The sequence below is a fragment of the Argiope bruennichi genome, chromosome 10 (assembly GCF_947563725.1).
Source record: "Argiope bruennichi chromosome 10, qqArgBrue1.1, whole genome shotgun sequence".
Classification (NCBI taxonomy): domain Eukaryota; kingdom Metazoa; phylum Arthropoda; class Arachnida; order Araneae; family Araneidae; genus Argiope; species Argiope bruennichi.
In genome coordinates this window covers 104,061,805-104,082,836 of record NC_079160.1, presented here as the reverse complement: position 1 = coordinate 104,082,836, position 21,032 = coordinate 104,061,805, and the positions used below count along the sequence as shown (strand labels likewise).

The 21,032-nt window shown below is 26.1% G+C and overlaps 1 protein-coding gene across 1 annotated transcript in view; it reads right to left on the bottom strand.

Annotated features, from left to right (window-relative positions):
• Positions 1-14,791, bottom strand: part of LOC129989196 (soluble guanylate cyclase 89Db-like) — a 109,688-nt gene extending 94,897 nt beyond the window's left edge. Inside the window, exon 1 of the mRNA XM_056097574.1 lies at positions 14,159-14,791. Coding sequence (XP_055953549.1) covers positions 14,159-14,709 — 551 coding nt within the window. The 5' untranslated portion in view covers positions 14,710-14,791. The remainder of the gene's footprint in view (positions 1-14,158) is intronic.
• Positions 14,792-21,032: the final 6,241 nt, after the last annotated feature.

The window sequence follows — 21,032 nt, the reverse complement described above, 5'->3', positions numbered from 1 at the left end:
AATTCAACTAACTCACAAAAAAATCTTCTGTAGAAAGAAGATCTTGCCTAAATAGATGGTATAGAATCTGTTAATTATTCTGCTTTCAAATGAAAATAAATTTAACTATGTTAAGGAAGTAATTTAATTTACTTAAAAAGACAGGAAAAGTAATTCAAACAGAGATTACACAAATGAAAATTCCAGCTGAAATAATCTATTTAACAAAATAAAATTAAAATTGCAGAATGTACTATTAAGCAATAAAAACCATAAATATAAAAAAAAGAAGCTTAATCACCGAATTTTATCTTTAATTTTAATGCTCATTTCTTATACAAAATTACTATAAAATTCACTTTAATTTTAAATTAGCAGTAACTTTGTAAATATATGTGATAAAAAAAACGGCAAAAAGGTAAAAAAAAAAAAAAAAATTGAGTTAGCATTTTTTTTTGTATTTAGAATTTTATTTTAAAAATTATTAGATTTATAAATATCTTTTGACTTGGTACTTTATTAAAAAAAATAATTTATTTTTTAAAAAATAATTTTAAAAATTTTAAGATTTTTATAATTTATTAAAATATAAATAGGATTTTAACAAATTCACAAAAAAATCTTCCGTAGAAAGAAGATCTATGCCTACGTAGACTAAGTAGCCATTTAATCTGTTAATTATTCTGCTTTGAAATGAAAATAAATTTAACCCTGTTAAAGAAGTAATTTAATTCACTTAAAAAGACAAGAAAAGTCATTCAAAAGAAGATTACACAAATAAAAGTTCCAACTGAAATAATCTGCTTAACGTAACAAAATTAAAATGGTGGTACAGACCATTAAGCAACAATTGTCATGAATTTTAAAGAAGGAAGCTTTATCACCGAAATTTATCGTTAACATTATATTTTTGGAAGTTTTTATGCTCATTTGTGATACAATGTTCCTATAAAATTCATGTTTAATTTAAACTAGCAATAACTTTGTAAGTACATACAATAGAAAGAATGTGCAAAAAATTTAGGAAGCATGAACTCTCTAGCCTTTTTATTGCATTTAGAATATAATTTGAAATTATTAGATTTGTAGATATCTCTTGTATCAGTAGTTTACTAAAAATTAGTTTCTTTGAAAAAAATTTTTGAACGAAAATAAAATTTAAGCCTTCTAATCTTTTCCCAGTTGCATATATTTACAAAATTATAATTTTCAAACTAAATTAGTTTTTATAGACAGTCTATAAGTAGTGTTTAATCAGATTTCAAATTTCATTGAAATCAGATATCTTTTCTATGTAATTATTTGAATACTGAAACAAACGGGTCTCAATTCGTCGTTAGTTTTATTCACTCATATGTACAAGAAAATTCTTATGAATTATTTCTGTTTTTAATTGGCCAATTAAATATTAATTTAACTGAAAGAAAATTGATTAAGTGTATGAATAAAAAACAAAAGTACTTTTATTAGTTCAAATGTTTATTAAAAATGTAATTTCAAGACATTCCCCATCCCTTTGAGTATATTTATGCTTCTAGTTAAATATCCGATGCATAGTTCTAAAACACATTCATTTGAAACCAATAAAATGGAAAAGCAGAAAGAAAACCATAAGAAAAACAAACATGTTTTTTGTTAAAATATAAAATAAAAGAAAATTGAAATTTATTATTAACGACAAATCTTTAAAATACTCAAGAATTTTCACTTTTAAGTATAAGTTTTAATTTCGTGTATATAAATTCGTGAATCATTATGTTTCCTACTATTTTACCCACACAAATTTCTTTTCAAACATTTTTTGTATTATTATCATTATTATTTATTCATTGAAAATTTCTCAATAATTATTTCTATTTTCATGACTTTATGTTTATTATTCATTTATATTTTTATAAAATATTAGTGCTTTATTTTTTTCAATAATTTCTTCAGTTTTTGCTTATATTTTATTCTCATACTAGCCGCCTTTGGCGACCAGCCGGTTCGCCAATCTTAATGTTCGTTAAAATTTTAATAATTAAATATTTTATTCAATTCCAACTTTAATAGATTCTTCAGCAAAATATTTTAAAACTTCAAATTTTGATAGTCATATAATTCACTCATAATATTATAAAGGCCTTCAGTCATAACGTGATATGTATCTCTGTAATTTTCTGTTACCCCTCATAGAATTTATGCTTTAAATTAAAGTGTAAAGGATTAATCTGCAATTAATATAATAATATTTTTTACTGAAACAAAGCATTTTTTTAATAATATGATTACTGATAATAGAGTCACTGAGCGTTTAAACTTTATGGGCACTAAAGAATATCTTTCTTAATTTATATAATGTCTCAAGAATTTGTCAACAAAATTTTCTCAGATTCATCATGAACGGATCGATTCATTAACAATGTTTCATTTTAAATGCATCAAACACTAAGAAAATAAAATGAATCGTTTAAAATAATCGATCGAAAATACGTTTAAAAAAATTACTTAAAAAACGATGTACTTAAAACTATAAGCATATATCAAAAAATATATAACTAACATAAATACAATTTAATTACAAAAGCATGCAATTAGCCTAAAAATAATTTAAATCATTGAAAACAGGTTAAAAAAAACTACTTAAAAAACGATGTACTTAAAACTATAAGCATATACAAAAAATATATAACTAACATAAATACAATTTAATTACAAAAGCATGCAATTAGCCTAAAAATAATTTAAATCATTGAAAACAGGTTAAAAAAAAACTACTTAAAAAACGATGTACTTAAAACTATAAGCATATATCAAAAAATATATAACTAACATAAATACAATTTAATTACAAAAGCATGCAATTAGCCTAAAAATAATTTAAATCATTGAAATCAGGTTAAAAAAAACTACTTAAAAAACGATGCACTTAAAACTATAAGCATATATCAAAAAATATATAACTAACATAAATACAATTTAATTACAAAAGCATGCAATTAGCCTAAAAATAATTTAAATCATTGAAATCAGGTTAAAAAAAACTACTTAAAAAACGATGTACTTAAAACTATAAGCATATATCAAAAAATATATAACTAACATAAATACAATTTAATTACAAAAGCATGCAATTAGCCTAAAAATAATTTAAATCATTGAAATCAGGTTAAAAAAAACTACTTAAAAAACGATGTACTTAAAACTATAAGCATATATCAAAAAATATATAACTAACATAAATACAATTTAATTACAAAAGCATGCAATTAGCCTAAAAATAATTTAAATCATTGAAATCAGGTTAAAAAAAACTACTTAAAAAACGATGTACTTAAAACTATAAGCATATATCAAAAAATATATAACTAACATAAATACAATTTAATTACAAAAGCATGCAATTAGCCTAAAAATAATTTAAATCATTGAAATCAGGTTAAAAAAAACTACTTAAAAAACGATGTACTTAAAACTATAAGCATATATCAAAAAATATATAACTAACATAAATACAATTTAATTACAAAAGCATGCAATTAGCCTAAAAATAATTTAAATCATTGAAATCAGGTTAAAAAAAACTACTTAAAAAACGATGTACTTAAAACTATAAGCATATAAAAAAATATATAACTAACATAAATACAATTTACTTACAAAAGCATACAACTAACCTAAAAGTAATTTAAATCGTCCGTTGATAATGGTTGCCATGCCAACAATCAGAACACAGTGCGCATGCGTGAATTTTCTTCGCCTTTTACGGTAACGCAAATGCGTGAATTTTTCTACTCCAGTTGGGGTAACGCTATGCAGATTATACATTTTTAATTTCCTTTATTCTGTGTTATTTTAATTCAAAAGTACTTCAGAATGAATCTGAAACATGGATTAATTAACAATGTTTAATTTTAAATGCATAAAACATTAAGAAAATAAACAGAATCGTTTGAAATAATCCGCCGAAAAATCTTAACCCTAGCCTCATTACTGTTGGGAGAAAAAAAGAACTAAAGCCTAAATCATTTGGCGTTGGGGAAAATGGAAGATTATTTTGGCGGAAAAGTTGGCGGTGGGGAAAATGGAAGATTTTTTTGGCGGGAAAGTTAGTTTTTAATTAATAATTAAAATTCTAATTAAAATTTCAAAAAAAGGGACCCCAGGTGCACATTCCCGACCTCTAAGGTATACATGTACCAAATTTGGTAGCTGTATGTCAAATGACCTGGCCTGTAGAGCGCCAACACACACACACATTGAGCTTTATTATAAGTATAGATAACCGTTCCATCAATTCAGACATTCCTACTTGTCGGTTGTAACGGTGACCAAAAAGCGCCAAGAAACGATTTCGTCAATTTGGCGTTTTTTTTTTTTGTATATATTTATATATTTAAGCACTTGAATATATTTTTATAATTTGGCGAAATTTTTCTTGGTGCTTTTTGATCGCTGTTAAAACCGAATTGTACCCATTTTTTGCTATGAATTTCTTAAGTTCTGTAACAAAACAATCCGTCATAATTTTTAAAACAAAAATCTGTAATGAAAACGATATTTTCATGCTTATTTTACAACCAATAATCAAAATGGTTACAGATAGTGTTGCCTGAAATGTTATTCTACAGTAGAATTTTTTTCCGAATGTAGACCGATTTTGGCAGATACTCTCAAATATTTCTTCTGAATATTGGTTAATGCAGATGCTGTGTCATTAAAATGTTTCCCTCTAATAAAAAGTAGTACCGTACCATTTAGTCACTAAGATTCATTCCCCATAGCGAAAGCAATTTATTTCCTGATAAATCTTCTTGCAGAAAGATTCACTCTCTAGTCCTTTAAACCAACCCATATGTGATGACTATACGCATCGTTTTGTCAGACCATGAGCATTCGGAAGGGATTCAAGGGATTTTGGAAAGTGCGCAAATATCTTTCATTTTTTGCTCACAAAATCCAGCATTTCAAAAAGAGCAATTTTTGAGAATTCATTTAACCAGAATCGAAAGGATAATCCTGTTCCCATGGCAACAGTGAAAGATGTCACATGATTTTGGCGCTTGTTTCTCATATCGGTTTTAATTGAATGACTTGTCCAAAAAATGTGTTCTAAGTTACTAAATTATTTATCATTACCTTTATTTACGTGAGTTTCGAAATATAAGGTAGGAGAGATTAAAAAACAAATTGAAAAATTGTTTGAATGTTCAATAACCTGCATCCCATTTATATTTTCATTCTTTGCAAAAAAAAAAAAATGTTTATTTAACTCTCTGACTGCGTAATTTTTAAAAATCACTATTTAGATGCGATGTTTACAAATAAGTTAAAATATTTTTCAAACAAAGTGAACTATATCAAATTTATTTTTGTTGAATGAAGAGAAGTTATAAATATATCATATATATATAATAATTTGGTGACATTAAAAATAATATGATTCATATACTGAAGAACACTCATACTGCCGCTATAAATTCAGAAAATTTGGACACTATACGTTACGCGATAATAATATGATATAATAAAAATCTGTAATTGTAAAAATAAACACTCTAAACTGCGAAAAACGCAGGATGCAATAGAAAAATGGACTGATTGTCAGCTCGCTGAAATCGTGGAAAAAGTAGCAGGAGGAATACAACTTTACTAATACTATGTCACTGAATACTTGATTAAAAATATCATCAATTTCTATAAAGAATTTAAATAGATAAAGAAAGGTATAGATAAAATATCGAAGTTTGAATAGATAAAAATGCTTAAAATTTAAACTCTGTTAAATATAATAATTTTATATTTTATAAAAACTGGCTTTTGAATTTAATTCCTTTTTCGCTGAATTTTAAATTACTTTACAATAAATTGACTTTTTTTTATAATTTCAAAACTGTTTTAAAGAAAATGTAAAGAGCTATTCTGAATTTTATTTATTTATTTTTGGTTCTGTTTCATAACCATAAGTTCAAACCATGTTTCTCAACTATTTGACTCAATTACAGAGAGAGACTGTGTCTACTCTCGGAGTTTCCTTCTGTAGTAGACTGATCGATCCAGCTTTTACTCAATAAGTAAATTTATTTCTCAAGTGCGACGTTAATCAAGATTCATAGATTAGTATTTTCCTTTACATGCTTGGCAACAATCCGTCGAATATTTAAGCAAAGATAGATAGTAAGCTTAAGCTTAGTTTATATGAATTACTTGTTTCTAGGAAAGGAATAGTTGTTTGTGGCGTTATATATATATATTGGACAAAAGAAGAACATATATAATCTACATTTTTGAAGCTTGGCATACAGGCTAAGATAAAAAGAATATCACAGTGAAATATACAAAATCCAAAAGTTGATTAAAATATTATTAAAAATAAAATAAGTTTTTTTCTCGTGTTTTGTAGCTATAACTTCCTAAAATATGCTTTTACGAAAATAATTTTACTTTATTTTAAAACCAAAAAAATTACCATTTTTCCGATACATTAACATTTCCATACCACGTTTTCTGAAAATTAAATAATACTTTTATTATTAAGAAAAATTGAAGCTAATTTTATTGTTCTATCAAAAACCATTCAACCATGTACTTTTACCAATGTTAAAATGTAGATAAAAAAATTGCTTTATTACGAATATTAATCCTAAAGTAGGATTTCCCCTTTTTCTTTTATGCCGTCACAAGTGTACTTTATAATTTGCACGAGGCAGTAAGTTTAAAAAAATCCATTTCATATTAATAGTAAAAATTAGGAAAGCCAATGCTCAAGTCTAAATATCTGGTAAATATTTTGAAAAATTATTAAAATCAGAGCAAACTTTATGGAAAGCAAATTGATATAATAAAAAGGCAGTTTTAAAATTTTTAAATAATGTAAGAAAAGCATTCGCATAATAATATGCACAGAATATTGTAGAAAAAAAAATAAAAATTTTAATTATTTTTAAATTAGAGTTTGGATACTCTTTCTTAGCTAACACAACTATGTTAGCTGAGTTAGCTTCAGCCATATAACCTTCAACCTTATTGAGTGTTTTAAATAATTTTTATATCATATCGAATGAAGTAATTTAGAGATAGTATCCAATCTATAGGTATTATCATGTTAAAAAAGGCAAAGAAATGAAACAAGAATAAAATGCATTCTTTTTATACAAAAATGAAATATCTAAAAAATCATAAATACATAACAGTACTTTCAAAAATAATTAGCTATTAAATATTTGGAAACTTTTAAATACATTGGAATTGAGGAGGGGTATTTGTTCCAAAAATTCAACAAATATCATTGGAATGTATAGAGAGAAGAAATATTTCTTTAGAGTCTGGCTGCCAAATACGGACAAATACAAAAACACTGGTTTAATGCATCTATTTGATTAATTTCTTCAACGGTACGAAATAACTTTAAAATATCAGGAATTGATATTGAATATTTGGAAACTCAGTGAATTGATTTGAAAATGTAAATCTCATAAGCGGTTCTGCTAACATTTTGACATAAAATTTGGAAAATTTTATTTCAGGAAGAATTTTTGAAATTGATAAAGAGAGAATGCAGTGCTATGCGAAATATTTTTATTAATGTGAAGTTTGTATTAATTAGTTTATTTTTGCTTAGTTCAGTTTGATAAATTTTTGTTTTAATATTTCATTACATATATAATGAATTAATTTTTAAAAATTTTTGTGCAATATAATTATAAAACACACACATGAAAGAACGTTTCGTTTATAATTATTATTCGCGACATTGAAAAAAAATACTAATAAATACCTCCTAGATTTCTATCTAATTTGAAACAAAAATTTTGATTCTATATAATTCTTATGTGTAAAAATTCTTATCTAATCACTTCCTTTAAATAGACATATAATACAAAAAAAATGTTGAATTTTTCAAAAGTTCAAAATTTTTACTTGAAAAATCCGATTTTCATTTAGTTTCAATTGACGCTTATTGCTTAAGAAAACCTGAAGTATAGTAACGAGAGAAGTTTACCAGATTGAATTTTACGCAAGATTTGAAATCTCTTGAAATTGAAATAAAATAAAAAAATATGTAAACAGATATTTAAAAAATACGTCTAATTGAAAACTAAATAAAATAAATGGGGAGTAAAAAAAGAATTAAATTTTAATAATGGTTCGGTACTGGCATTTAATTAAAATAAAAATTAAGTATTTGAAATCTCAAAAACTAGACATTGATAGAATACTGGAAATTAAAAAACAAACTATCAAAAAGCTTCAATGGAAAACATATTCTGAATGACAATTATAAAAACAAAATGCCAAACATTTAATTAAAATTGAATAGCAAACGATTAAATGTTTTCAGTTGAATAACAAAAGACCAAACGATTAATTAAAATAAATCTTCAAAAAGAATTTTGCTTAGCAGGAAAATCTTCACATAAAAGTACAAAAATAAAAATTAATATTCTGTTTTGAACGTGACTCGTTAAAAGAAGAAAAAAAGATTTTCTTCGTCTAACTTTTGTTATACTTCTTTTCCGAAAGTCTTCCTTTGATTCCAATTGTCACAACTATTATCAAACTATATCTTGTAACAAAATCTCCTTATTACTATAATCCTAAAGGGAAAACGATTTCATTTTTAAAAAAATGAAATAGAGAGTATTAAGAAATGAATTACAACTGTTTAAGAATGCAAACTATAAATAGCTTCCCTTGAGAAATAGTTATAAATAAATCAAAAGATGGATGAATAAGTGGATATAGATCCTATTCCTGTTGAGTTACGTCATTTTTTAACTGACTAATTATGTTTAGAATAAAGACGAATGGATATTAAAGAATACAAATAAAGGCTATTCAGAAAGTAAAAGAAAAATCGAATGAAGCATTTTGTATTGATTAGAAATTTAAAAGAAGAAAGTTATATAATAATATAATCAAATATTTATGATGTTTTCAAGCTTGAATACCGAGAAGTTGAGAGTTGTTAAAAATTTCTATATTTTTAAGAATGAAATGAAATTAAATTGTCAATAAATTTTGCATTTGATCTAATAGCAACACAAAATTTCAACTATGAATACATTTTATTAACGCGCGATTTTAATGTGATATTGAAAAATGGAAAAGAAGCTTTATTGAAATTAGATAGAAGGCACATCATTGAATTTTTATCTTAATGGTTAAATTTTATTTATAGACAATTTTAATGTGAAATTGAAAAAAAAAAGACCGAAAAATATTAGCGAAGAAAAATTATGAAAACTAGATGGTTAGAGTCATTGAATAAATTTATTGGGAACACACCAATGAATTTTTTTATCAATAATAGTTATATAGTATTCATGAGCAGTTTTAATATAACATTAATAAACGGAAAGAGCCATGAAACTAAAACCATGTGGGCGAAGGCCTACAGTGCCCATATCTGCTTTCTTGACCAGGGATCCTGGGGTGCAAAGCATATGTTCTGTTTAGTCAAACGCAGAACCCCCACTAATCAGCTCCCAAGCATGCTTGGTCCTCAGTTTATCGACCAGCTGAAGGGATGGAAGGCTGAGTCAACCTTGCCCAACCCAAGGATCGAACCTCGCACCTGTGCGTTGGGAGCCATACCACTATGCCACCAGGCTTCCGGAAACAGCCATTATTGGAATTAGATGGCTATAGACATTGAATCAATTTATTTGAAATACGTCATTGATCAGTTTAATAAATTGTGATTAAATTTTATTGATGGGAAATTTTAATGTGAAATTGAAAAGAAAAAGCAGAAAGGCATTCATGAAATGGACTGATTTAAAACAAGCCATTAATTTTTTTATGAACTACGGTCAGATTTTAATGTGATATTGAAAAAGACAAAGGAGCATTATTGAAATTAAATAACTATGGACATTGAATAAATTTATTTAAAACACGTCACCGAATATTTTTGCAACTATTTTAACATTTTATTCATGGGTAATTTTATTGAGATATTGAAAAAAAAAAAATCGTGCAATTTGCTATTATTGAAACTAGACATCTGTGAACATTGAATAAATTTATTTGAAGCACGCCGTTGAATTAGTTTTATCAATTACGATTGAATTTTAATCATGAGCGATTTAATGTAACATTAAAAACGTAAAGAAGTATTATTGAAATCAGAAAACTATGGTCATTGAATAAATTTAGTTAAAGCACTTCATTGAAATTTTTTTCGACTATAATTTAATTTTATTCATGGGTATAATGGGAAATTGAAGAAAAAAACCCCACAAAGAAACATTATTAGAACTAGATGACCATGAACATTGAATCGATTTCTTTGAAGCACGTCGTTGAATTTGTTTTATCAATTATGATTAAATTTTATTGATGGATAATTTTAATGTGAAATTGAAAAAAAAGCAATAAGGCATTAGTGAAATGGATAGATTTAAAATACGCCATCGAAATTTTTTTATGAACTACGGTCAGATGATTTTAATGTGACATTGAAAAAAGTAACTAAACAATTTTAAAACTATATGGCTTTGGTCATTGAATAAATTTATTTGCAATACATTATTTAATAAGTGATTTTTTGTAAGTAACAATTTACTTCTTTTTTTTCTGATATGGTGTATCATACATATTAATTATTTGCTGTTCCCTCATTAAATTCATCGAATGAATTCTTCCACCGAAATATATGCATTCATTGAATGAATGTTTTTGAATTTTTGCTCTAACATATTACCAATAAAATCTTGCATAGAAATGTATTGAATAAGATGGATAATGAATTTCCATTCTTTGTGAGTTTGTTCTTATACATTTTTTTAACAATGAGTTTTATTCTTCATAAAGTTTAAAGAAAATATTTGTAAATATACGATGGCATTTACTTCGTTGTAATGATGACCTTTATCATAAATCAGCAATTTTTTTATTCATGGAAAAGGAAAATAATAATTTCTGGCAACAATGTATTCTCAGAACTTATTCAAGATACGACGAAAAAAATAATCATATTATTGAAAGGACTTTAAATTAATGAAACATTTGGAGCGTATGACAATGATAAGAAAGATGTAAAGAAGAAAAAAAAATGTTAATAAGAAATTCACAAATAACTCATCTTCCAAATAATTAAATGCCAAAAATAGAATAGCGTAATAATAACCAGTCATAAGAATATACTTAAAAGATTCCACAATGCAAACGATATTAAAAATCCTTATATTTTTCTTTTAGTTCTATTTTGTTTCCTGATCTATGGCAACAAAACTTTTGGAAAGAATTTTAATAAAATCATTTTTGCATTCTGAAGTTTAGAAAAAGGAAATATCTTGTGTTAATTATTGCAGAACTTTAACAATATTTAATACTATTTTTCAGAAAAAAAGTTGCTTTTATATGAAACGTTTTATTAGAGTTGATAGATAAGTAATCTTAAGCAAATTTTATTTTAAAGCAATAAGTTTAGCAAACTATGAAATTTTATATAGGAAGTTTTATGAAGAGAAAAGCTATTTTCCCTTTAGAAAGCTGTTTTTTAATAAAGAAAAATTCTTCTGTATTAAATGACCGTTAAAGTTGCTTCTTCTATTTCGTTCGAAAATATTTTGCAGAAATAAACTTCATGCAACCAGTAGTAAAGTTGATTTTATAACTTTGGTAGGCGTCAGATAGCCTGTTCGTAAAAATATTCTCTTTTTTGAATAAATGGCTCACATATCGACAAATGGATAAAAAAGGTGCTATAAAAAGATCAACAGATAAGTTTATTTAATACAGTTTCACGGTTTTAAGTCGCAGTGGAGAAACATAATAAATACAGTATTACATTGAATATTTTGGAGCGTGTGAAATCTGAAAACTGAAGTTAAATGTCACTGTCAATATATAAAAAAACAACTTGTTTAAAACATCCTCTGAAGTTTTTTTTTCCATGATTTCAAGTTAGTTGTCAAATTATTATATCTATAAAAAGTGTGACAGAGCGAAAAACGATAAAAATAAAGAATAATTTCTTTAATTTTTTAAATTATATTTTCTTAATATATTTTATGGATACTTTTTGAAATTTAATGAATATAAAATAAAAAATGCTTTTGAGAATATCCAGCTTCATATTTTCTCTCATTTTTAAAATAAGTAATTAAATTTTAAATTATAACAAATTAAATTTTTAATTATAATTAATTAATTAATTTTAAATTAAATTAATTAGTTAATTTTAAATTATAACTAATTAATTTTACATTATAATTAATTAATTTTACATTATAATTAATTACATTTTAAATTATAATCATTACTAAAGAATATTAATTTTTCAAATAAATGAATTTTTTAAAAATAGTTAACAATATTTTAATAGCAATAGCAATGGAAATAAAGAATTATATCTTTAATTTTTTAAATTATATTTTCTTAACAGAGTAGTTTTGTAGATACTTTTTGAAATTTAATTAATATGCATTAAAATGCTTTTAAGAATATTCAGTTTCATATTTTCATTAATTTTTGAAATAAGTAATTAAATTTTAAATTAAAGTTAATTAAATTTTAAGCTATAATTAGTTACATTTTAAATTATAATCATTACTAAAGAATATTAATTTTTCCAACAAAATGAATCTTTTTTTAAATACTTAACAATATTTTAATAGCAATAGCAATGGAAATAAAGAATTATATCTTTAATTTTTTAAATTATATTTTCTTAACTGTGTAGTTTTGTGGATACTTTTTGAAATTTAATTAATATGCATTAAAAATGCTTTTCAGAATATTCAGTTTCATATTTTCATTTATTTTTTAAATAAGTAATTAAATTTTAAATTATAATTAATTAAATTTTAAATTATAATTAATTAAATTTTAAATTATAATCATTATTAAAGAATAATAATTTTTCAAATAAATGTATATATTTTAAATAAATAAAAAAAATTTTTTATTTTTTTCCAATGAAATTTTGGCAAAACGAACACAAATTTCAATAAAATTGAATCTTTAAAGCTTTTACATATTATAATTCTATGAGAATGTTGTCTTCTATTACTTTTTTCCCTGACCTAGCAAATTTAATTTAAAAAACTTGATTTATAAATCAGGAATAAAGAGGAATAAAATCAGGAATGAAGAGGAAAAATCGATTTTTTATATTATTGCTTCGCAAGATGGAGATGCGAAAGAAGGATAAAAGAGAAGAAACATGAGTGAAACAGCGGGATAATAGGAACAGGCGCCAATTTTCGAAATGAGATATTCTCAAAAAGCTTTTTACAAGCCCTTTTTCAACTTTCGAATATAATACATAAAAAATGGCTTCATATTTCTTTTACATTTACTAATAGAACTAATGTGTTTTATAGCAATATTTTATTCCCCTTCTTTTTCTTGTAATACAGTAATGTCATTTGTTTATAAAAATGATTTAATATAAATCTTGAAATAAATATGAAATATGATTCTTGGTAAAAACAATGGCTGTCAAGCCTAACACAGTCGAAAACATTAACTAGATTAGATTAAACCTACATTTTATATCGATTCATTTTAGATTGATTTCTGTTAAGAGATTCTTAGAGAAATTTTTGATTCATAGCAATTAGAAAAGAAAGATATTTACTGAATAATTGACAGAAATTACACATAGTATCATTTTGATGCATAATAAGATGTTAAAAATGATATTTGTAACTGTTTATAAAAATTAATTTTAAAACAATAAAGGATTCATAGTAATTAGTCAAAAAAGATATTTTGATGGATTGTAAACTTCAAATCATTGAATAATTAACAGAAACTGGACATAGTATCATTTTGACTCACAGATCTTAAAAAAACTGATATGAATGACAATTTATAACAATTCATTTTAAAACAATAAATGATTCACAGTTATCAGCCAAGAACTATATTCATAAATGATCAAATATTTCAGATCATTGACTAATTAACAGAAAAAGACATCTAAGCTCAATTTTCGATACAATTACCGTATGATATTCATACCTAAATATAATAATTAATTTTTAATAATTAATGACTAACAAATTTTGTTCAAGAAAGCCTTTTTTGATTTATTAAAATCTAATTAATGATATTGAATATGACTGACATAAAAATATGACCCTGACTAAAAATTGCAAATCAATAATGATTATAAAATGATTTTGATGATATATTTATTCTGGTTTACCATATTCAAAGTTTACAAATAAAAGTTGATATTTACCTTAAATCATAGATGAGATGACATTCATCATGGCTACTTTCTCCATCGGTCAGTATGGTCACTTGAAGATCCAGTCCATAGAACTGCTGGGCGATTTGTATCAGCTGCCCAATCACGTAGTATCCAAATCCAGCCCTCTTTGATCTATAATGCAATCTTGCCCCACCAATATCTTCAGACTCAACATAAAAGGAAGGACTCTGCATTTTAGGGTAACTGAACCTTATCTGGTGGTGCAAATTATCAATGCCGTTCAAAAAATCTCTAAAATACCTGCCAGAAGCTCGAATCAAGGTATCGTACCCATAATGTGTGAAAAATCTTACGAAACATCGCCCAAAAAAGCACAAAAAATCATCCACTTTTGCTTCAGAGTTTGAAAACTTGCTGCATGCGAGGGCCAGTTTAGGAATGAGCATGTCCGGGTAAACTTTGTGAGTTGTGAAGACAGCATTCTTGAAGCCGGATTCTTCCAAGACTTGGTTCCAGACCTCCTCTCCGTACTCTTCTTGGACGAAGTGCTGGATACTCTCCAGTAACATGCCATACATGTTGACCGGATGTACGTAGGACTGCGATAAGGCAACGCAGCGGGCACAGCTAACTCTGTTTCGAAGTTTTTCGTTGTGTCAGTTCTCGATTTCGCTCGCCACGAGGAGCGACAGTGATTGGCGTCGGTTTTGCCTTCTATCTTGGCGACTCTTGGCGATGGGTTACTTGCATTTGATTTAGGGATTGGGTGTAGTAAATGGGAAATTTGAGATGCGCGCGTGTGTATGCCGGTGATCTTTGGGGAATAGGTTCTTTTGAAAAAGAGAGTCAGTTAAAAGTTCGAGAAATTACTTTTGAATTTTTTTTCTAGCCTGTGCGGATTAATGAGAGCAACCGCTGTTAAAGAGTAATAAAAAAACAACGAATATTTTATTAGAATTACGCAATTATTCTTTTAATTTATTCATCAGAATAATATTTTTTTATTCTGAATAAAATATGAAGCTGCCATATGCACTCTCTATTATCGTTGTGAAATTGTCAAGTAAAAATGAATTTGAAATAAGAAACTGTAATAAAAAAGTAATATCGCTGTTCGTTTGGTAAAAAACAAATGTAGAAATCGTGTTACAACATTATTACATTGATAATTATTGCTTATCGTATTTTCTGTAAATTGCTGAAAACCTTATTTTATCTATCTTGCTTATGATGAATTATTATTGAACAAAAATTAATTAAAAATACTTTAATAGTTTGAAAAAATTTTTGAAAAAATTATAGTAATTTTTTTATTCACTTAGTTATACAAGAATTTTAATTTTTTTTTCTTTTGTGGAAAATTAATTCTATTAATTCATTTTGTTTTTGACTTTATAAACCGTTTTCGTAATTTCCTCTGATTATAAAGTACAATGTGTGTCTAAGCGCTGTTAAAAAAAATTTGTCCTAGAGCAACTAAATTCGATGAAAATACACTTCGCAGGATGAAAATACACATTCTTGAGCGTTTTGTTTAAAATTTTATTTAAAAGTTTAATCAATAAACAATTGAGCGGCGTTTTGTATTTTCACGAAATTATTATTGTATAAAACTGATTTTAAAATTTAAAAAACTGTTTTAACAATAAATTCCTTAAATCCTTGCAAACAATATTTTGATATTAGTTTTTACGCCATTTTTTTAATTTTGGCAATTTTTGAATTTTTTGTACATTTTTCAACAATAAATTTCATTGTTTTAATGATATTTGAATTGTTTTTGTGGTTTGTTTCATCAACCTAATCACGTGATTTTCCTTCTGTGATAAAAAGAAAAAAAAAAAAGATTTTGTTTAATATTCAGGCAGTTTGTGTGAGGTAGCATACAGTGAAGTTAAAGTGCTTTTATAAGACAGCGTGCAATTTGAAATAGATTAATCAGGCACTGTAGTTTTTAATTTTATTGTAATGTTATATGGAAAATTTATGTGCACAATAAACAGCACTGGTTTAAAGCTATTAAATGACAGGGTTTTAATTTTTAATTTGATACTTAAAATTCCTTTTCGAGTGAATCATGGGCATTGAGTTATGTATAAGAGATTTAATTTAAATCAAACACATTCAGTTTCTTGACAAACCATCTGCGATGTAAACCATCGGCGACTTATTTCTATTTAAAAAATCAGAGCAATTTGTATTGTAACTATTTTGAATAATGCTTATAATTAAATGACACTTTGATTAAACGCATGCTTTTTTAAAAAAATTATTAAAAATGAATATAAACCACTTTTTATCGATAAGAATGTATTGAAATTTTAATATAAGTTTTTTTCGAATATTGGAACTGGGAATTTTGTAAAGCAAAAATTTAATCTATTTTACTTACTTTGTTTCGGAAATTAATTAATTATTATTTTTGCTGGAGGTCTTAAAACAACATTTTCTAGAAAGTTATTGGATAAGTCTGCTTCATAAATTCCTTATGTGACGGAATTTACAAATGCATTAAAATATTTCGTTTTAATTTGAATTTTTTTTGTATAAAAAGTCAATTTGATCTTTATTTTAAGATAATATTCTTAATTAAAAGTCTCACTTGAGAGAATGAAATTACTTGAAAGACTAAAGAAAAGCAGAGAGCATTTGTTAATCCCAAGTCTGTGTTGAAAGTATAATAAGTTCTAATTCGACTGAGGTTTCGATATTGAGTAAACCGTTTTTAGGTTATGTTATGTAAATCAAATAAAATAATGGAGATTTTATTAGTTAAACTATATCTTGGAACATATCGTACTAACATAGGGAAAATTCAACTGCATATTGCCAGAATGTCAATTTTAGTTCATCTTTATTAATTTTCTTATCTTTTGTTGCGATATTTTTTATTCTTTGCTTCCATTCGTGGGTACTTTTACAGGCAAATTTGCAGAATAAATATGTTTATATTTCCACTTTAATTCTCTTTTTTAATAAAAAAAAAAAGTATTGTAATCATTAAAATATTTGACTTCAAGTTTTTCAATAATTTTCCTATTTTAAACTCCCTGATTTCGTAATATCAATTTTTAGAATCTTTTCCTGTAAATGTAAAAGCCATTTTAAGACCATATTGCCAGAATGTCAATTTTAGTTCATCTTTATTAATTTTCTTATCTTTTGTTGCGATATTTTTTTTATTCTTTGCTTCCATTCGTGGGTAATTTTACAGGCAAATTTACAGAATAAATATGTTTATATTTCCACTTTAATTCTATTTTTTAATAAAGAAAAAAGTATTCTAATCATTAAAAGATTTGACTTCAAGTTTTTCAATAATTTTCCTATTTTAAACTCCCTGATTTCGTAAAATCAATTTTTAGAATCTTTTCCTGTAAATGTAAAAGCCATTTTAAGACCATATTGCCAGAATGTCAATTTTAGTTCATCTTTATTAATTTTCTTATCTTTTGTTGAGATATTTTTTTATTCTTTGCTTCCATTCGCGGGTAATTTTACAGGCAAATTTACAGAATAAATATGTTTATATTTCCACTTTAATTCTCTTTTTTAATAAAGAAAAAAGTATTCTAATCATTAAAAGATTTGACTTCAAGTTTTTCAATAATTTTCCTATTTTAAACTCCCTGATTTCTTAAAATCAATTTTTAGAATCTTTTCCTGTAAATGTAAACGCCATTTTAAGACAGGTACAATTTAGATGAAGATTACATAATGTATGCTTTTTCTATCAAAATTGTAGATTATATAGAATTTTGAACAAAATTCAACAAATGGAAGACAGTATATTTCTATATTTGTATCCATATATATGATAACATCATAATTGAAAAATACCCAGCTGGATGAGTTTAGATTTTTGAACTAGAAGTGCGGAAATTTATCAAATTTCGTTTTAATACTTCTATATATAGCTTTCCTATCAGTTTATTCATATGTATGTGAATATAATAACTCACAAATACAATTTTGCCTGACAAATTTACTCTAAAATCGCGTACAGTAAATACGCTGATTTGTTTGATGCGATTTTTCGCATCAACTTTAATACGCTTTATTTTAATTGTTTCTATAGACTTTGTCCAACACCTGAATTTCCTTCATATGTGGAATATATAGAACTATGACCATGTTTTGATTTTGGAAATCAAATTCATACTAATTGGAAAGCTATTTGGGGATTACCTAAGCTATTTGACTGTGAGATACGAAAGAATGAGAAAGTATTAGTCGAAGATGACGAATGAAGAATTAGAAAATTTTTTAACATTATTAGATAGTGAATGCAGCGACAATGAAGAAGCCGATGAAACGTTTTTAATACGAAAAGGAAGTAAATGAATTTTTGAAAAAAATAGAGAATTTGTATGATTTTGATTTCACTCATTCTTGGTACACTTCAGAGCTGCAATCTTGTTTGTTTCTATATTGTAAATTGAACTGAAAATCGTGCGTACAAAAGAACGAATTTAAAGAATTAATCATGACTGATGAATTAAGAATTGTAACATTTTGTAACAGTGAAAGTTGAGACAGTAAAAAAGAAGATGAAGCACTTTTAATTTAAAAAGAAATTTATATGAGCGAATTGTTGAAAAAAACCCCCCAAGAATCTATATGGTTTTGCGATAGAAGTTGATCTAAGTAAAGAAAAAAAGAGAAAACTTTATGAAACGCATATTTAAGTTTCACATTCCTTACTATTAAACATTTAAAAAGTTGCATAATTCATTATACCAGGCAAAAATCACAAAATTAAAAAAAAACAATTGTCTCATTGATGTATTTATAAAAAATGCTATAAAAATTTATTCAACTTTGAGTTCGAATTTTTTGTCTACTTTCACTATGTGAGCTTACTGTACGAAAAAGAATAAAAAGAAAACCCCATCCCTTCAGCCCTCGACCGCTGGTTATGAAAAGCTTATGACATCCATTTTCATGAAAGCGTATGACTTTATAATATACTATCATCAATGATCGTCTGTCTCTCACTTTTTTTCATTTTCAAGAGTAAAAACCGCTATATCACTGTACATTTTCTATGGGTAAGAGTTTGACAGAGTGCCAGTGTACTACTGATTTCGCCAATTTTTGTTTTATAAAAAAGGATATTTTCTAGATATCCTCTAAATGCTCATCTTAAAATTTTCCCACGGTCTTAAAATTTCGACATAGCCTCGACAATTACAATTTTTTCGCCAATTTTATTCGCCAAATAATTTTACGACTATGCAAACATAAATAACCAACCAGAATCTCATCTCTATTTTTATTTCGCATAATTTAAAATAAAACTTTATCTTTCTTGTGATACGATACTTTACGTGAATGTTTTTTGAAATGATTATTAATAATACAATCACATGGTGAGCAAACAGCAGATTGACAATGACGGCTACCACTGATTTAACTTTTCGTTTTTCCATAAAAAGATAACATTTCAGAATACGATTTTACTGGGCGATGGTAATGACCCAGCATTTAACAACGGTTCGTTCTATCTGTATAAAATTATAAATTAAACATATCAAAGAGAAGAGATCCTCATTATGTCCAACACGAAACTAGCATATTGTGTTAGTGCAAGAGAAAGTGAAAGTGAGCACACTACCCAATTGTTTTTGATAAGAACCTTGACACAGAAAGAAAATTAATATTTTTCATTCAAGAACTGAAACTATCATATGATAAAATTTCTCAGTACTTTAATTCTTTAAAGTATGGAGGGTTGGTCAAAGGGTTTCAGTTTTTGTGGTTAAATTATTACGATGTTTTATTGGAAACGATTGAAATATTTTTTTCAAAATTTCCTTGAATTCACTTTTGTCTCTCGACCCCAAAAAATATTACCCGCGTGTGAAAATTGTTGTGAAGAACATTTTTAATCATTTAAAAAATTTCATTCAATGTTAATGGCAAGTTAAAAAATTCTGTGTTTCACTAACCCATTATTTATTAATCAGAAGCAACTTGTTTCAGTGGTTCTTATGGGAATTTCCAATTTCAAATACTTTACATGGATGTGTAAACATGTTTTAGTACAGAAATGCTTTCATAATAATTAAAAAAATTAATTAAGTTCTAACAAATAGTTAATTAATTAAAAATTTCAATGAACATAAATATATATTACACATATTCTTCTAAATATGTGCACCCAAAAATTCTTTTATTACAATTTTTCACCATTTGTCAATTTAAGGATTATTGCGAAAGACGAGGTTGAAAATAATTAATAAAGTTCACCGAAAACAATTAAATTTTCTGAATTAATAGAAGATAATTCTGAGACCGATAAATGAATATCCAGATAATTCATGGAGAAATAAATGTATTACTTAGAGAAAAAAAGTACGAAATTTCTTATGATGCTATATATTAATAACAATAAAAATGTTCCTGACTATATTTTATTTATACACATGATGCGTGCCATTACCACAAATACCACTGCACAAATATATAAGTCAATTCTCAATTATTTCTCTGCTTCTGTTCATTTTCATTTTGGAAGATTCTGTTTGGGCCGAACTTTTCTTCTTTCTCGATGCAGAATACTGAAAAACCTACTGCAATTTTCTAGTTAGTTTAGTTATATTAATGCTCCGTTTTAAAGCAACACTAGGGCTATTTTGGGACGGACCTCGTAACTTTGAACCGTGGTCAGATGACGAGGACGTCACCTGATCTGGCATCCCCCTCTCCAAACTTCCACACCACACGGAGTAGGAGGACGTTAGGCCCCGTCGGACTTAGTCATCAATTCCACTACACCCACTTCCACGGCGGTTCTTCGGTGGAATTGGGTCTTACCACCAGGCCACCGGGGCCCTGCTGCAGTTTTCTAAAAGCAAAACAGCGGGAGTGTTCTATAGTATAATTTAGAGATAATTTA